The sequence below is a fragment of the Setaria italica genome, chromosome VIII (assembly GCF_000263155.2).
Source record: "Setaria italica strain Yugu1 chromosome VIII, Setaria_italica_v2.0, whole genome shotgun sequence".
NCBI classification, from domain to species: Eukaryota; Viridiplantae; Streptophyta; class Magnoliopsida; order Poales; family Poaceae; genus Setaria; species Setaria italica.
Genome location: NC_028457.1, coordinates 26,910,424 through 26,928,526, shown reverse-complemented (window position 1 = coordinate 26,928,526; position 18,103 = coordinate 26,910,424). Strand labels below are relative to the sequence as shown.

The 18,103-nt window shown below is 46.6% G+C and overlaps 1 protein-coding gene across 1 annotated transcript; it reads right to left on the bottom strand.

Annotated features, from left to right (window-relative positions):
* Positions 1-9,832: 9,832 nt before the first annotated feature.
* LOC101755097 lies at positions 9,833-13,421 on the bottom strand. The gene is made up of 5 exons (XM_004979323.2): positions 12,745-13,421; positions 12,205-12,311; positions 10,895-11,740; positions 10,613-10,765; positions 9,833-10,479 (listed from the first exon to the last, which is right to left on the bottom strand). The coding sequence occupies exons 1-5, from the start codon at positions 12,806-12,808 to the stop codon at positions 10,105-10,107; spliced, it is 1,545 nt and encodes a 514-aa protein (XP_004979380.1). The 5' UTR covers positions 12,809-13,421; the 3' UTR covers positions 9,833-10,104.
* Positions 13,422-18,103: the final 4,682 nt, after the last annotated feature.

Here is an 18,103-nt window from a genome sequence, read left to right as displayed (position 1 = left end):
CGTTGAGTCCGCTTCCGCCGTCGATGAGTACTTTGGTTAATTTTGAGCCTGCCACAACCAGATCAAGTACTAGAGGGAAATGGCCTGGTTCTGAGAACTTGGTCCATTGGTCTTTTCTGCTGAAAGAAATAGGCACTTCTGACCATTTTAACGGTGTTGGATCCGTTGGTTCGATGGCCATGATCTCCCTGAGTACGAGTTTGTTGGCTCGCTTGGATGCGGTGCCTGGGATACCGCCGAAGATGACATTGACAGTTTTTGAGGCGGTCTAGAAGTCGCCTTCTTCGTCTTCGTCGTTGTGGGCTTTGTTTTTCCCTTATCCTTTTCTTGGTGTACTCCTCAGGGGGTGGTGGTGCGGGTAAGTCTTGCATTACTCAGCGCATGCTGTAGCAGTCTATTGCCAAGTGCTTGCTAGTCGGGTGCCATGGGCACTGCTTTTTGAGTAGTTCAGTGAAGGTTGGCCCTTCGTCATTTTTACGGGGTCCCTTTCTCCCGGAGTTGGTCATGGCAGCAACAGTGTAGTCAGGCTTCCTTTTGCGGTTGTGATTACTCGAATAGTTGTTTCGAGTATCATTTTTTCGAGTTCTATCTTGGTCATTGTTGTTGTCGCGTCCACAGTTTCGGTGGGAGCCGAACCGTTCTTGCTCTTTATCTTCTTCATCTGCCCACTACTGCACCATGACTTTAAGGTCTTTGACATTAGCTGGTCGTCAACGACTGAAGTCTTGGTATGTTCGTCGATCGTAGGGTCCATTCTGGAAGCACTCGATGACGTCTGTTTCTAAGATGTCAACTATGGTAGCCTTCTTTTTGAAAAAGCGTCACAAATAGTCGCGTAAGGTCTCGCTTTCCTTTTGCTTGATTTGACTTAAGTCAATCTTGTTGCCTGGTCTAGCCATGGAGCCGGCGAAGTTGTTGGTGAAAGCCTTTGTCAAATCTGCCCAGGAGTCAATGGATTTGGGTTTGAGCGACTCAAGCCAGGTCAGTGGTGCGGGTTCCATGCATATGGGGAAGTGGATAACTTTGGTATCGTTATTGCCCCCGGCTGCTTGGACGGCTAGCGAGTAGCATTGTAGCCATTGAATTGAGTCTTGTTTGCCGTCATACTTGGTGATTCCGGTTGTCTTGAACTTCTCAGGTAATTTTGTTTTCATTACCCGGTTTGTGAAAGCAGGAAAGTGGTTGTAGTTGTCGACTTCTCGTTCGCGCCGACTGTTGAGAATTTCTCGCAGATCACTAAAGCTAGACACTTCGTGGTTCTTCCGAGTAGGGCGGATACTTTTAACTGAGTTGGTGCAGCTGACCTCGCCAACATCCTTATGGCGAGCTGGGGCCTTGTGCTTGCTTGGACCTTGGCTGTGCTGCCAAGGTTAGTTAACTTCATTGCCATTTTTTGGGGCATTGTTGTTGTCTGCAGCTCCCCGGCTGCCTTCTTGGTGAGCTGTGATGCGAGGAACAGACGGAATTGGAGATTCCTTGTCGAGTAACTTGTAGGCTTGCTCCGCGAGTTGTGCGATTAGTCCGTTGCCGCGCTGTACGAGTTGAGATGTGGCTTCGTTATCCCTGTCCTGAGGCATCAATGTTGTTAAAAGGTTGATTGAGGCGATAGCCGCGAGTGGAGTATTGTGCTCCTGAGCCTGAACTGCGTTGAAGGCCCTTTCAAGATTTGTAATGGGAATATTTGTAGCCATCGACTGCCGTCGCTCGGCTCGAGTAGCGTTGCGCATCCTCCTTTGGTTTCTTTGCTCGGAGGTTTCATTGTGAGGGGCGTCAGCTGTAGACTCATCTTCGGAGATGTTGTCGAGTTGTGCTAATCTCATAGGGGTTCTATTCTAGCTAGTACCCGGGTTGTTATTCTAAGTAATAACAAGTATCTCCCTGTCCGGGTAGTAGCTTCCGGAGCTTGACGTTGCAATCTCCGTGGAGCTTTCCTCGCGGTTGGAAGTGAGTGGAACGCCCTCTTGATATGGGAGATTGTCTATATGGGCGACAAGGCGCGAGTCGTAGTCGCAATCAAGAAAAGATGGTCGCAATCCCGGCCAGTGGACGAATACTCCTTGTGATGTTGAAGTTATTACCAATCCTTGGGCTGGACCAGATAATGGTATCTCTGGCGAATAAGACGAGTCGGAGTCGACGTCTTCATCATGCCCGAGTTGAAGTCGGGTTTGAGTAAGAAAGCCTTGGTGAACCTTGGTTGCATTGCGGAGTCCGTGCGGGAACCGCTTTGAAATCGAAACCGACTCGGGCACTAGCTGGGATCAATTAGTTCGAAGCAAAGTCGCATCCGATGCGTAGTCGAACTCGAACTCGTCGATTTTGAAATCTTGATTTTTTTCCGATCAGATCTTCTAGTTTCTTCTCCTGAGCATCGACGATCTGGCACCGGAACGAACCCGAGCCGTCGGCGACGCAAAGCCAGGATTCGAAAACGAAGGTGGCGCCCACTTCGATGAAGAAAACGGGCCTGATGATGACCTTTGCCATTGAATTCACGCTGAGAAACTCGACAAGTTCCACTACCTGGCGCGCCAGCTGTCGGTGTTTTAGACTGGCAACCCACCTAGGGGGTATCCTAGGAGGTCTTTTGTGCGGTAAGGATCGTCGAGAATCAAGGAATCAATGGTGACGCAGGGAACACGATTTAGACAGGTTCGGGCCGCTAGATCGCGTAATACCCTACATCCTGTGTGTTGGTTTGTATTGATGAACTGGAGTTGTTGTTGAGGGGGGGTCCCTGCCTGCCCTTATATACACGGGAGGGCAGGGTTACAAGTCTTGAGTCCTAGTCGAGTACTATTACAGAGTTCTACTCGGTAAGGCCCGAGTAGTTTTCCATATACACACTTGACTAGTCCGAATGGGATACGCCTATCCCTTGTTTTGATCGTGTCCGAGTACGCCCCTTAGTGGGCCGTCCAAGGTCTACTCGTGGGCCTGGGGTGTATGCCCGATAGGCCACACAAATTTAGTAACATAAACTTCGTTGTCATCGTCGTTCGTACTACCGGAATCATATTCAATAGCATGCATATTAGACCGACGAGACTTAAAGCTATCTTTTTCTTTAGCAATTCTAAGTTCCATTGTCGAAGCTTTCATAAGTACTTGTGCAATAGTATGAAGCTCAAAACCTTCTAGTCGATCCCTAATGGATGATTTCAAACCCTTAAGAGCAAGATCGGCCAAATCACTATCCGAAAGTGACAAATTAAAGCATCGTTTTTTAGTTTCCTTGAATCGTCTTATGTAATGAAAGACAGATTCTTCTTTACCTTGCCTAACCAATGTTAAATCCGTCAACTTCAATTGAAAACTCTTGGTATAAAAATGATCATGAAATTTCTGGTGTAACTGATCCCAGAATCAATGGAGCCGGGAACCAAAGATGAATACCAAGCGAAAGCGGTTCTAGTTAATGATAAAGAAAATAAGCGAACCCGCAAAGTATTATAATAACCTGCTTCACCTAGTTGAGCCAAATACTGACTAATGTGCTCCCAAGTAGTTCGGTTATTTTGCCACTGAATGTAATAAAATCGGGCATGCGCCAACTGACAGGATAGAGGACATAGTCAAAATCAGCATGATATGGTTTTTGATACAACTTTGAACTACCTGTATCTATGCCAAATTTATTTTGAATCATAGCCAACATCTCTTCTCTAAATTTTCTAATCTCGCAAAGGGGATGTGACTCTGGTAGCACTGAGGCTGATGTATTCATAGCACTCGCGTGGGGTGGATTGCCATTCTGAATGCGGTGCAAATCAGAAAAAACATCGTTTGAAATACTCCTAGATGCAACAGTGGTGTTAGGGATCGGGGCGACATGTACACTATTGTGCTGATTGATGGTGTGTTCATCCCAAGCTCACCAGTATGGTTTGGAGCAACCGAACTAGGCACAACAGTGAGTGGCATGAGCGATTCAGGGACAATTGCTAACTGGCCGGCCTAGGAAGCCTGACCGGTCAGACCGCCTGCCTGGACCAGTCTGGCCGCTTCAGCCATGTTCAGCTTTGGCGGTTGGACCCGGGGCGGCGTCTGTCCTGCATAGAAGTTCAATGGCATGCCGTACTTAGGGTTTTCAGGAGTAGCCCCTAGGTTTGCCGATGGACTCACATGCACAACCCCACGTGAATCAACTTGAGAAAAATCATCTTTATTAGATTCAACAGATTTACCCTCTACAAGTTGACTTACTTTTGCCATTGAAGAAGCAGTAGTCTTATTTTGGTGATCAAGGCTCTTACGGAACTCTTCATTCAAGATGGACTGATCGGGTGGAAAATCACTTACGTTGCATACTTCCTCGATCATGTGGTCCTTCATCTTGATCGCGGGCATCTCGAAGTCTTGTACCCTCGTGAAATTGCCCTTGTGATCTTTCTTGAGGCCCAACAGATAGTAGTTCTTCACATACTCCTGTAGTACCGCGATGTTCCGCCGCTCCTCCTCGCTGAGATCCTCCACAGAAGCTGTGATGATGTTGTCCTTGTCGATTTCTGTAGTAAATCCCATCTTGCTAGGGTTTTTCAGAACGGTTGTAAAACCAGATCTTTCTTCCCCAGCGGAGTCGCCAAAATGTGTTGACACCTTTTTCCGACCAACACACGAATGCGTTGGTTCGCACGTGAATCGGAAGATCACCTCGTCAAGTCTTCTGCACCTGGCCGGTCAGACCGGTCAGGGGGTCTAGTTAGACCGGTCTTCGCAGGGGCACCGAGAAAGCATACGTTCACCACCTCGGGAGGGACCCTGTCGGAGATGGCGAGCCTAGGGTTGCTCTGAGATCAGTCAGGCCAGTCAGAACATCCTCAAATGCCGCCGGGACGCAGGAGGAAAGCAAAGGGGTTGGAAAAGCTAGGGTTTGGAGATAAAAGTGTAAAAGATTTGTTTGTCGATTGGGTGATAGCACTCAATTAGCCAGGGTCCTTTATATTTATAGGGTGGGAGGTCTTTTCCCGCAAGGAAGTTCCGTTTCAACTCCAATTCAACTAGGACTCCTAGGTTCTTCTCGGATTCGGGGTGACCGGTCTGACCGGTTGAGACCACCGGTCAGACCGGCAGGTGTGTGCCAGATTGGCTATAGAGACCCGGACCGGTCAGACCGCCTGGAGGAACCGGTCTGACCGGCCAGTCTCATCCTGATCAGCTTGCTTCCACTTTTGGACGTCAACAGAATGCAATGGAGATTGCGTGGAATAATAGATTGATTAGGGTATACAAGGTGTACAAATATATAGGCAGCTTTTGGGAGAGGTTTATAGAATCATAACCAATCAAGGGATAACCTGCCTATCCTGATCTATCTAGGCACGACAGGGAGCCGGCCTGGGCCGTGCCGTGATGCACACCAGGCCCATACACGCACATAGCACATACATATCTCACAAATTGCACTGCAAATCTAGACCTAAAAGTGTTGATTGAATATCAGATGGCTCTACAAATTCATGCAATCCAAAATGAACCCAACAATATGATGTTTTTTTCACTTGCAGTTACATAGACTTAAACAATACCAACAATTCCTCTAGAAGCTGGACTTGAGATCCCTTTTTTTGGGCACAATGAGAACCATCATACATGTAAGGAAAATGGACCTAGTTAGGCCATTAATGATTTTGGTGATTGTGTGTCAACACTAACCCATGGACTAACAACGTTTGCAAGTATACAAGGATTATTCACATGGATGCAAAGTGATGGACTTGGGAATCTAACACATGGAACAAATGTCAAGAGGACAAGTACAACACCCTACAAGACCTTAAAGAAACCCAATACATCATAGAAGAGAAGTCGGGACAAAGTCACGCAATGACATGCAGCGAATCCTGCTGAAAGACCAACCACCGATTCATACGATGGTGACCAAGTGTGGTCACCAATCAGTCGGTGACAAGAAGAACCATAGCAGGGCTAAGACTATGGTCAACGGATGATGCGGTGCGTAAAAGGCCAAGGCACCGAATCAGTCGGTGACAAAGATCAACTACAAGACCAAGGCAGCGTGCAATGTGACCACCAACTCATTCGGTGGGCACAGCAAATCAGCACCGATCAGTCAGTGCGATCAGCTAGGCTCAGGATCGGCTCAAAATTGGCTTTGTCTACCTTGGAGTGATTTTAGAGCCACACCGATTCATACGGTATATCAAGGAGAAGGACAGCGATTGAGTCGGTGACAGAGGAAGGCAGCGGCTAAGAAGGACCCACCGATTCATACGGTGAGGGTCAAGGAAAGGCACCAAATCAGTCATTGACCTGGGCCCAGGCATCAGTGTGCGTAAGAGCCCAACGGCTAGCTGAGGTGGCACTCATGGATTCATACGGTGACACATCTTGTGCATCACCGAATTAGTCGGTGCTACGCAGAAAAGTTGCAACTGCTTGCAACGGCTAGTTTCTTTGGTTGGGGCTATAAATACGCCATTACCCGACCATTTGAGATGGGTTAGAGCTCAGGGAAGCTGAAGGCTTGTATTCCACATACACACAAGTTCTCTAACCACCAAAGTGCTAAAGAGAAGATTAAGGCAATTAGCATAAGGCTTAAGTCTTGATTAGTACTAGTTTAGGCTTATTAGCGCATTGCTTTAGGGATTAGCTTAGAGTTAGGTGAGGTTTGCACACCTCCTTTGTATCGGTGCTTGCGTGCACCAAGAGTTGTAAATCTGGGGCTTGTAAGTCTTGCGAGACCCTCCAACCGCATTTGTGGAGTGGCCGCCGGTAGTTGTGATAGGGAGGAGAGGCCCTAGGCGTTTTGCCAAAGGATCTACCTAGTGAAGAGCGTCGAGGAGCATCCGAGAGGCTAGGCAGAGATCCAGTTGCCAAATGTGATTATTGCTTTCCTGCAGTCGTGGGATCAATTTTGTGCCAAGATTACCAATTCTCTCGCTCAAAAATTTGAATCATGCTTCTGTAGGTCCAGCTCCCAGGGAACTGTAGATTTCTGGTTTCTTCAACTAGTGTTGTCCCCATTACAATGTGCACTCAGCACTGTTCAGAACTAGTGTTGTTTACTTGTCCTGGTTTCCTCCTAAACACGAGCAAGCAGACAGGTACAGGTAGCTTGGCCAAATTATGTCATATATGAATCTACATGTTTGGTGTGTGTAGTCTGAATATTGTGTGTAGTCTGAACATTTGAACATAGTATAAAATCTTGCATATCGAGATGCACTGAATATATGTCTCACACATCATCTAGCACAACAAGTTCAGACAAGTGCTTGCTAAATCTCTCCGACTAATAATGTCATAGCTGACTAAGCTTTTCAGTACAAGTGATCCACGGAGAGAATACAAAGCTTCAAAATTACAACTTTTAACAAGTTTACTTTTGAGGGATTTTATAGTATCCTACACTACTGGTATGAGGATGCTAGTATGCAAGTATGCGCCTGTACTGTCCATAGCTGCATAGCTGTTGCACACAGCCATTCAAAACTGTGACTAATTCTGAATAATTAGTGTGCTGCATTCAAAACGGTGCTGCATAGCTGTTGCGCATAGCTGCATAGCTAATGCACACAGGCATTGGGAACAAGAATGGCTATATGCACATTTGTTTTAGTCAGTGCTCGCATTGGTCGTTGTCAGTGGTGCTTGAATTTTTTTTGTTTGACGAACCTGATGCTATATCAATTCGTGTATTCTAGTTGACATCTCAATCTTGCATTTACAATCAATATATGATCTTCCCCTCTATTGTAGTTGTGGAGTCCAAGGACGGGAGGATCTCAGTTGCTTCAGCATTTGCTGGTCATCAGGAAGGTGGCATTGCTGTTTCCTCACCCACTAGACTCTACTGTCTTGTCTGCTGCATCTATTGCTGCCTGCTCTTGCTGGTGTGCTTGGGAATAAAATAAAATTTTTTGGTGCATGTACATTTATGTCTCAGTATTAAGTAAACTCTGGTGCATGTCCAATTTTTATTGTCCTTGAATCTGCATATTATAGGAGTAAGGAGATAATGGAATCTTGGGGATGAAGTTAGAAGATTCATGTTAGAGGAGGAAGAAGAGGATGACGAGCTATTCCTAAGGGGGTGTTTGGATACGAGGTGTTAAACTTTAACAGTGTCACATCGGATGTTCGGATGCTAATTAGGAGAACTAAACATGAGCTAATTATAAAACTAATTGCAGAACCCTATGTTAATTCACGAGACGAATCTATTAAGCCTAATTAATCCATCATTAGCAAATAGTTACTGTAGCACCACATTGTCAAATCATGGACTAATTAGGCTTAATAGATTCGTCTCGCGAATTATACTCCATCTGTGCAATTAGTTTTGTAATTAGCCTATGTTTAATACTTCTAATTAGCATCCAAACATCCGATGTGACGGGTGTTAAACTTTAACAGCCGGTTGCCAAACAGGCCCTAATTATGGTTCATGCAAGCATTCTTTTTTCAATTATCATTTCAGTAGGATACATACCATGTCTAGTTGTCTGTGCAATACATATCTTGTCACATCTCTTGTCTGTAACATATCTTGCCAGATATCTGCAACATATCTTGACAGTAATTTTAACCTTATCAATACTAGTATCACACTATCCACTATACTGTAACTTCTAAGATAGTGGCATGTAATGGTCATGCTTTCCAGTAATAATAGCAAAAAGAGTATTCATGTGAATATCTATGTGCATATGTATATATTTGATCATTTGATTTTTATATCATGTACAACGGTTTTGCTCATTATGTAGACCCCATTCTTGTTCAGTTGGCATTCATACATTACGAGCTATACGTATCTTTGAATTATCCGATCCATATGTTATATGCAAGATTTTAACTATATACCTAATTTTTTAGCAGAACAATTGATGGATCAATAATTATCTGGTGCCTTAATCAGCAGTGCCTGCGACTTGGATGTGCTATGCTGAATTTATTTAACTTGCAGTGCCTTAATACTTGGTGATTGATATTGCTTGTTGGACCTTATTTATCATTGCTATTTTTCTGATTTTTTTGAATTTTTTTTTAGTATTTGTGAATTGTGGACTATTTTCTTTACACAAGATTTGGGTGGGAGGCCCTTCCCCTGGAGTTTGGCTCCAAACGGCAGGGGGGGTCTGCCTGTCTGGGCAGGGATGCCCAACTCCGTTAATTTATCGGAGGGGGTTGTGCTGCCCAGGGTAGTTCTAGCCTAAGTTGCCAAATGAGCCCTTAGGGTGTCATGATCCCTTCAATACACTTGATGAGGTGAAACATCTATTCTAGTGACGGAACAAGCTGACTTATCACTTGCGAATCAGTTTTGTCCAGTGGCACGTAATTGAATAAATATGAAGGCCTTTCGGTTTGAAGGGGATTGGAGAGGGTTGAAAGGGATTGGGAGGGATTAAATCCCTTGCAAGTCAAAATCCCCCTCAATCCCCTCCGATCCCCCTGGGAAGGGGATTAACTGAACAAAGCTGAAATGGGAACCCAGGAGAGGAAGAGGATGACAGAGAGTCAAAATCCCCCTCAATCCCCTCCGATCCCCTGGGAAGGGGATTAACTAAACAAAGCGGAAATGGGAACCAGGAGAGGAAGAGGATGACGAAGGAGGTGGGCGGCGACGGAGGTGTCCGGTACTCTGGTAGCGATTTCGATGGAGAGAGTAGGTGAAATACTGAAACATGATGGTAATGTATTTTTTAATAGACAACCACCCCATCCGAGTAGTAAACTTCCAGGCCATGATAAAAATGGCAACTACAATCACTGCTAATTTTTTTTGGCATGCCAGGATTTCACTAGAAACTATCCCTAATCCATCACACATCGTAATTATTGCCTAAGTTACAAAAAAAAAGACGATATACCACAACTTTAACACATGAGATAGATTTATTTACATGGAGTTTCAGTAAATAAATTTATCGGACCCACAAAATATTGAAATATTGCAGATTTTCCCCCTGAACTTGGTTATTTGGAAAACTTCTCCAACATGCTAAATAAAAAAAAAAGATTTGACAACCATACTTTCTGGCAGAATTACGGAGATTAGCACTAGCTAAACGAGGGAGAGTAGCAAAGCTATGTGAATCATAGCTTAAGAAAAGGAAAAACACCTAACATTTGTCACCATATACACTTGCTACATGGCTCGATGACTTTCAGGTTCACAGCTGGGGGCACTCTCCCCTCGATGTATCTCTGAATGGCAACGCGGGCCCTTTTAGCCTCCACAAGTGCCTCCTTACCCAGCTGCAGGCACTTATCAAACTTGACAAGCCTCCTATCGTACCCACGGGTAGTGTCTAGTGTAAGGCACGCCAGTGCCTTTGATTTCTCGATAATACAGATCGTGAGCTCAATCATGCTCTTCGCAGAGCAAAAGCCGGTTATCATCACATTCTTGAGGTTGTCATGGCACTGTTCTTGAAGGCACTGTGGACGTGAGTAGCCATTTGAGTCTTCAATAACTGAATCTCGCCTTATTGTCGGCTGCGCAATCTGCATAGGTATACATGATATGTCAGAGTGTATATTCAATAATAATCACAAAGTTTCAATTATACTGAATATACTGATTTTCACCCTAAATATGAAGTTTTTAAGATGGTAACTTGTCAGAGTGATGTCATACCCGTACAATGAGAGACTCCAAGGCAGGAGAAGCATCAAGAAAAGAAATAAGAGAGCAGAGATCATAGTCTTGGGAGAACGTTGATGTAGAGACCCATATCTCCAAGTACTTGAGCTGGATGAATTTGCCAAACACCTTTGGTGTATTGACTGTCTGAAGAAATAAATGTCCCCCGAAGATTAATTGTGGACTGAGTAATTGAGTATTGTAAACATAAAACTATTATTCTACCATCAGTTTCATTTCCAGAACAATGAACTTATTGGGACGGATAAAACTGACCTCATCACTTGTTGATAGCACAAGAGTTTGGAGATTTGGCGCGATGAATGGAAATTTGGTACTAGCATAATATAGCGCATCAGGTGAATAGTCACGGAAAAAACTTATTTTTCTCACTTGCAATGCTTCGCCAAGCAAGATATGTATTGGGCGCCCAGCAAAGAAGAAAGTGGAGAGGTTAGGGGCATTGCTGTCAATCATTTCCAGCTTACTGCAACCCACCACATCCAGGATATCAAGCTTCTGCAGCAGACAAGGTATCTTCAAGCAAATTATATCATTGCAGTTGCTAAGCCTTAGTTCCTCCACAGCACAAGAATTGGATAGAAAACCATATAGTTCTTCTCCAGTAATGTGTACTGAATGCAATTCCAAATTTGTCAGGCTACTCATATAACCAACTTGGGCTGCACAGCGAAAAGAACAACCCCCAAGCACAAAAGTCTGGATGGAGCTTCTTATCTCCCTACTAAATAAAAGTAATCCTGGGAAGTTGTACTTTATCCCACAACTTAACATTGATAGATAGATTTCTTTGATCCCAGGTGTAATGGCACATTGAAGCCAGCGGTCAACATAACTAGGTTGGAGCTTCGAACAAGGGTAGGTTCCCATTACAAACCTCTTCACTCCCATGCTAGAGTGATTCTGCATAATGTGGTCAACTCTACATACGAAATCCCTTTTTATTTCATCATTAGATGTGTTTTCATTAATCCCTAGAGAATCAACAGAAATAATGAGATTTGGAAAGCATCTCCAAGAACGCAGAAAACCACGAGACACGCAGGCGGCCTGAGCAGCATCTCGCAATGGCATGAGGGCGTGTATTTGATGAAGAATGTCCTGTGAAAATAACCATGGGAAAATTTTCAAAAAAAAAGCATGAGAAAAATAACGAACATCACAAGATGGTTGTGGTAATAATGCTTGTCTGAAGTGAGCAGTATGGACAAATTACGATCGAATTAGCTAAATGTGTTCTGTTTTAAAAAATACAGTATTGAATTGTGCTATCCTGGGGGTATCCTCATTTTCAGCAGGTATAACATAAAAAAAATTCACAAGCAACAACCATCATAAGATGATAAGGCAAGGTAACGACAATTCAAAAACATCAACCATGGACCATTGTACAACCCTGGACCTCATAGTGTGAATGTCAGATGCACTACCAAGTTCTTATAATCCAAAATGCCACCACCAAGCTAGCAGTAATGACAGTGGGGGTGGTTAGTTCTATCACTTGCTATATAGTGCTCTGAGAAAAACTGATTCATCCTAATAACTTACATGATACCATTTCATACCTCTGGAAGCTGGACCTGTGATCCCATTGTTTCGACGCAATGCGAAATATCTCCTTCTAGACTAGGTGATACCATTATTTGAGATGCCGAACAATTTGATCCATCACCTGCAAATCAGGAATGTCATGAGACAGAAGGGACAATGGCAAGGAAACAGCAAACACGAACACAATTGCACATGCGCAGCACTTGGCTTAGATGATGCTTAAACTTCTGCTCAAGAACAGTTGAGCAGACAGAACCTAGGTTCCATGAATTGGGTTAAGAACATCCTTTATACGCAATGTTACCTAAAAATTAAATCTTTACGCGCAGAATCACCTCAAACATATGTCTCTGCACAAAATCATCAGCGTAGAGGGATCTTTGTTCAAAACCTAGCCAGGCCACATGAATTTACTTAATTCGACCAGTCCCGTGGCTACTTCTATCCCAGAAACAGATGTAGAAATATTGTAAATAATAATTGATATCTCATATGACAGCACTCACTAATCATTCAGATAAGTAACGCGAGCAAACAGACACCAGGATGCTTACGAGTTATCTGGACTTGAGGCTGCCCCTCGACGGACAGAGCCTTCATCTGCTCCAGTATCCCCATGTCCGTCGCCCCAACAATCAAGCCAAGTCTCCGCACCCTATGGCTCCTCGCCCCCTCTGCCGCTCGTGCAGCAATCACGGGTCAGGTTTCTGCCGTGAGAATCAGTACGCCACGGTAGCAGGGATATGTGGAGCTGGGTGAATCTTTATGGTGCTCGGTTACCGAGTCCGGTGCCAGAACGGCAGCTCCAATGTGGATGCAAAACGAATCGAGGGGATAATAAACAAGGAAAGGTTCGATTTAGGCACTAGAGCAATCGAACCGATTAAGTTAAAAAAAATATGAGCCTTCCCTGGAAACCGCCGCCCTGGCTGGAAGCCGCGGACCAGCGGCCGCCACCGAATCGACCTCTCGACGTCGAGATGTCGCGGAGGAGGGCCTCGTCCGGCCGTCTCTCTCAGATATGGCGACGGCAGAGCACCGGCGGCGGTTGGGAGTGCAGGGAGGCCACGGAGCACGAGCGGCAAAGGATCTAGGCTCCACCCGCGGTTGGGAGTGCGGAGTTGCGTTTGCAGCGACGGATTTCGCGGCGGCGGGAGGGAGATGAAATGCGACGGACAGGGAGGGGATCGGATCGGATCGGGTTGGGATTTGGGAAGGCGACGAGTAGCCGACTCGGCTGGAAGTCGAGCCGGTTCGGCTCGGCCCAGCTTGTAAAGTTAACGAGCTGGCTCGGCATGGAGAAGTCAGAAGTCGATCCAACCTTCAAGCCTCCTGCCTTAGCAGGCGTTTGGCTACCAGGGGGTAAACTTTAGTCATGTTACATCGGATATTCGGATACTAATTAGAAGGACTAAACATAAGCTAATTACAAAACTAATTGCAGAACCTCTAGGCTAAATCGCGAGACGAATCCATTAAGCCTAAATAATCCATCATTAGTGAATGGTTACTGTAACACCACATTGTCAAATCATGGACTAATTAGGCTTAATAGATTCGTCTCGCAATTTAGCCTAGAGATTGTGTAATTAATTTTGTAATTAGTCTAGGTTTAATACTCCTAATTAGTATCCAAACATTCGATGTGACGGGGGCTAAACTTTAGCCCCCTCCTCCCAAACACTAGCTGCAGCTTTTTGAACTTTTCTGAAACATACTGCTGGCTTTATAATTTTAAAAAGGTAATACTAACTTTTGTATTTAGCTTCGTGGACTCAAAAAGCTACGAAAAGCTGAGTAAATTGAGCTTCTCAACTTTCCATATAAACTCAGCTTTTCTGAGCTTCTGGCTTTTCAGAAGCTGCACGAGAAGTTTACGATTTGTTTAAGCTAGTGACTTTTTACGATAAGAAACTGCTAAGAAGCTCAAACAAAAACCTCAAACCATGTAAAAGTGCCAACCTTAAACCAAAGAAAGCGATTTCAAGTATCTCACATTGGAGGATATCGATAGCGCCAAGCCGCCGACGATGAGCAAGCTGCAGCATACCCACTCCAACTCTGCTCCTTGCAGCAAAGAGGTTCTGTGTCCACACTCTAACATCTTCACCCAAGCATCGTTGGCGCTAGCCTATGAGCCTGTTTGTTTGAGCTTTCTAGCAGCTTTTCAGCATGAAAAGTCAGGAGCTCGAACAAACAGTAAACTTCTCATATACCTTCTGAAAAGCTAAAAGTTCCAAAAAGCTGAATTTATATGGAGAGATGAAAGCTCAATTTATGAGTTTTTTTGCAGCTTTCTCACCTTAGAAGCTAAATGTATCTTCTAAAAGTTCATATTAATTTTTCAGAACAGAAAAGTCAACAACAACTTTTCAGAAAAGATCAAAAGCTGCACCTCAAACAAATAGATCCCATGATAGAAAGCTCCCTATCGTTCGCTTTGTTGACTTGTTGACATCTGAACCATGCACAATGGCACGTCTTCCCACTTCCCTCCATCGTTAGACTACGTGGCACATGTACTTGTTGTATGTGCCCATGAGGGGCGTTTCCGAACTTTGAGGTTCCGGAGCGAAATGCAAAATATAGTCCTAATTTTTGAAAAAAAAATTCTCTAATATAACTTAGGTATACTTTCACCCATTTTTTAACTTTAGTATGTGTTATTTCATACAATATTTAAACATATATTAAATATTAGGATAGAAAAAACAACATAGTACTGACCACATGTTCTACTAAAACGTATCATCCATCTAGTATTCTTAAGATGATATTTCTAAGGAGATGTTTGGATACTAGATGCTAAACTTTAGCAGTGTCACATCGGGCGTTCGGATGCTAGTTAGAGGACTAAACATGAGCTAATTATAAAACTAATTGCAGAACCCCGGGCTAATTTGCGAGACGAATCTATTAAGCTAATTAATCCATCATTAGAAAATGATTACTGTAGCACCACATTGTCAAATCATGGACTAATTAGGCTTAATAGATTCGTCTCGCGAATTAGACTCCATCAGTGCAATTAGTTTTGTAATTATCCTACGTTTAATACTCCTAATTAGTATCTAAACATCCGATGTGACAGGTGCTAAATTTTAGCAGGGGAGCCAAACATGACCTAATTATATCTTCATAATTAATCTTCACCGAGACATCATTTCTAGTGCTGTTGAAATTCGAATGAGCAATAATCTTATAAAGCTTGGAGAAATTTATATCATCAGAAGTTCCACAACTGGCAGCATATTGTCGACAACAGCTTGCTGAACAGGATATACAGCCGCGTGAAGTCCAGCAGACCCATTTGGGACTGAGTTGGCTCTATATCTATTCTATATCTATACCTAATTGTCGTTGTCAAGATTTGCGGATCAAGACTTAGACTAGTAAATTTCTTTTATGCGCGTAAGGCTTCAGATGGTGGCGTGGGAGACACGGGTTAGACTGGTTCGGGCAAGGGAAGCCCTACGTCCAGTATCGAGGATGCTCGTATTGCCCACGCGGGGTTCTGTAGTAGGGGTTACAGATCGACGAGAGAGGGACTGGTCCCAAGTCTCTTTGTGCTTATGCTCCCAAGGAGCGTATTAGGGTGCTGTGGCTTGTGGGAGAAGAAGCCGATCCCTTCTCCGGCCCTGGGTTCCTCTTTTTATATCGCAAGGGGGGTGGCCGGAGTTACAGCTGGGATCGGGCGAAGAGGACCGTAAAGTGTAAACGTAGTACGGTAAAAATACGGCAGGAAGGGAGGAACAAGTTCCTAGACTCCCGACGCCTCCGTCGGCCCCTGACGAGCACCGGCGTGCATGCCGGAGGGGGAGGCGGCCGTGTGCCAACTGTCGTCGCTCCCTACAGATAGCTCCTTAGGCACTCGTAGGCGTCGGGTCGTGATGAAGGCGTTTCGTCGTTATCCTGGTGTCCGTTGGGGAGGACGGTGGATGCTACCGTTCTGATGATGGCTCCTAGAGAGAGGGCGTCACATCCTTGCTGCCGGGCGCGCGGGACCCGAGGGCGCGCGAGGCCCGAGGACAGGCCAGTCCCTCCTCCGCTCCGGTCGACGCAGGCCATGAGTACCCTGCGGCGAATGGAAGTGAGCTGCCAGCACTGTAGCTTGTACAGTGTGGTCGTGCATGGGTACTTGCGGTGGGTTGCATGAGGGGCGCGGTCATCCTTCCCTCTGCCGGGCCTGCGGCGCATTTATGGCGAAGCCGACGGGGGGGACCCACAGGATTTTGTTTGTCTTGCCCACCTGGTCCGCATCCGAGGGGGAAGCCTGCCCTGGGGGCCCTAGCGAGCTCGACCGGCGGAAGCCTCGTGGAGGGAGGTCGGGCGTTCCCGTCCCTGAGGCCGCGGTCGGGCGAGGCGGAGCTCCGATTATGCTTAGGTGGGCCCGGGCCTTCGTGTCCGCTCCTTTAAGCGGCATTTAGGGGATCGTTAATATTTCTCCCCAACAGTAGCCCCCGAGCCTGTGGTGGAGCAAAAGTGCTCCTCCGGAGGCTTCTTTCGCCGTTTCGCCGCAGATTCTGTTTTTATGGCGCGCTCGTATCATCCCAGCTTGGCCGGGGAACCTGCGAATTGTGACCACACGCGTGGCCGTCGGTTGCGATGCTAGCCCCCGAGCCCCCGCGCGTTGCAGGAGACCGGTCGGGAGGCCAGGTCGACTTTTGATCGTTGCCCCTCAAGCGTCCGTTCGTTGGGACGGAGGGGTTGAGCCGGGCCACGTTATCCTCGTTGGACGAACCGTGGTGCTCGTTTGAGCTACAAACGGGTAGGTTCGAGTGGAGTCCCGGTCCCCGTTCGGGAGGGTCCGGCTCGGGCCAAGCTGGTGGCGTACTCCAATTTCCCGCCGGCCAGTTCATATAGTTCCCGGATCCGTTCGGCCGGATCTGGGGGCTCGTTGCCTTTCCCCGTGGAAAAATCATGAACTTTATACTGGACGGGACTCGAACGTGAGGTCGGGACGCCGTTGGCTTTCGCTCGCCTGGGTGTTGGCCGCTAGCGGACCCGTCCCCTCTCACCCCTCGCTCGGGGGGTGTCCTGAGGCAACTGTCGAACCCGTGTCGGGCCAGCCTTCGAACCTCTGGACCGTAATGGGCCGTAGGGGCATTTTCAGCCCCGTATCCCTTTCTTACCTCTTGGTGGGCCTCGGGCCGGAACGGAGCGGTCGTCGCGTCTGGGCCGAACGTGGGGGACGTCGTGGGCGTGCCGTCCGGGAGGTGGAGTTATGGGGAGCGCCATCCCGCGAATCGAGGAGGATAGGATGTTTTCGCGGCCGATCGTGCGCGCGGTTTTTGAAAAGGAAACGGGCATGGCAGGGGCGTACCTGGCGCTGCATTTATGGCGGTAGGGGCGTCGATTTGGCTTCTCCCGTACCCTTCCTATAAAAACGGGAGCCCGCCGCGCCGGTTCCGCCCGCCTTCTGCATTCGAGCCTTCTCGCCTTCTAGCCTCACGCTTAGTCCATCCGCGCCTGCTCCGTTTCCTCCGCTCCAAGCCGCGCCCTTTCTTCCCGTCTCCGCCGATCTCCCCCCTCCTCCGGCGATGGGTTCCTGGGGGATCTCCCATTTCACCTCCTCGCGCGCCGAGGGCCTGGTGCGGAAGGGCCTCCTCTGCGAGAGGACGGCGGCGGGCGATTGGGAATTGCCGAGGCCGGAGCAAGTTCCGACGCCTCCCTCCGGCTATGTCGTCTCCTTCGCTCACTTCCATGAGCGGGGGTTCGCTTCTCCCCCGAGTCGCTTCTTCTGCGGGCTCCTCCACTACTATGGGCTCGAGCTCCAGCACCTCAACCCCAACGGGATCCAGCATATTGCGGCGTTCGTCGCACTGTGCAAGGGATTCCTGGGCATCGAGCCCAACTTCTCGCTGTGGAAATACTTTTTCACAGTGAGTTTGTACCAGAAGACGGGGAAGACTG

Excerpts from the sequence above, each read along its gene's own strand:
- LOC101755097 (XM_004979323.2), bottom strand. The coding sequence starts at position 12,808 with ATGGGGATACTGGAGCAGATGAAGGCTCTGTCCGTCGAGGGGCAGCCT. Across the intron at positions 12,312-12,744 it reads GCCTCAAGTCCAGATAACTC|GTGATGGATCAAATTGTTCG; the intron begins GTAAGCATCCTG and ends CCTGATTTGCAG. Across the intron at positions 10,480-10,612 it reads TGGAGTCTCTCATTGTACGG|ATTGCGCAGCCGACAATAAG; the intron begins GTATGACATCAC and ends ATACCTATGCAG.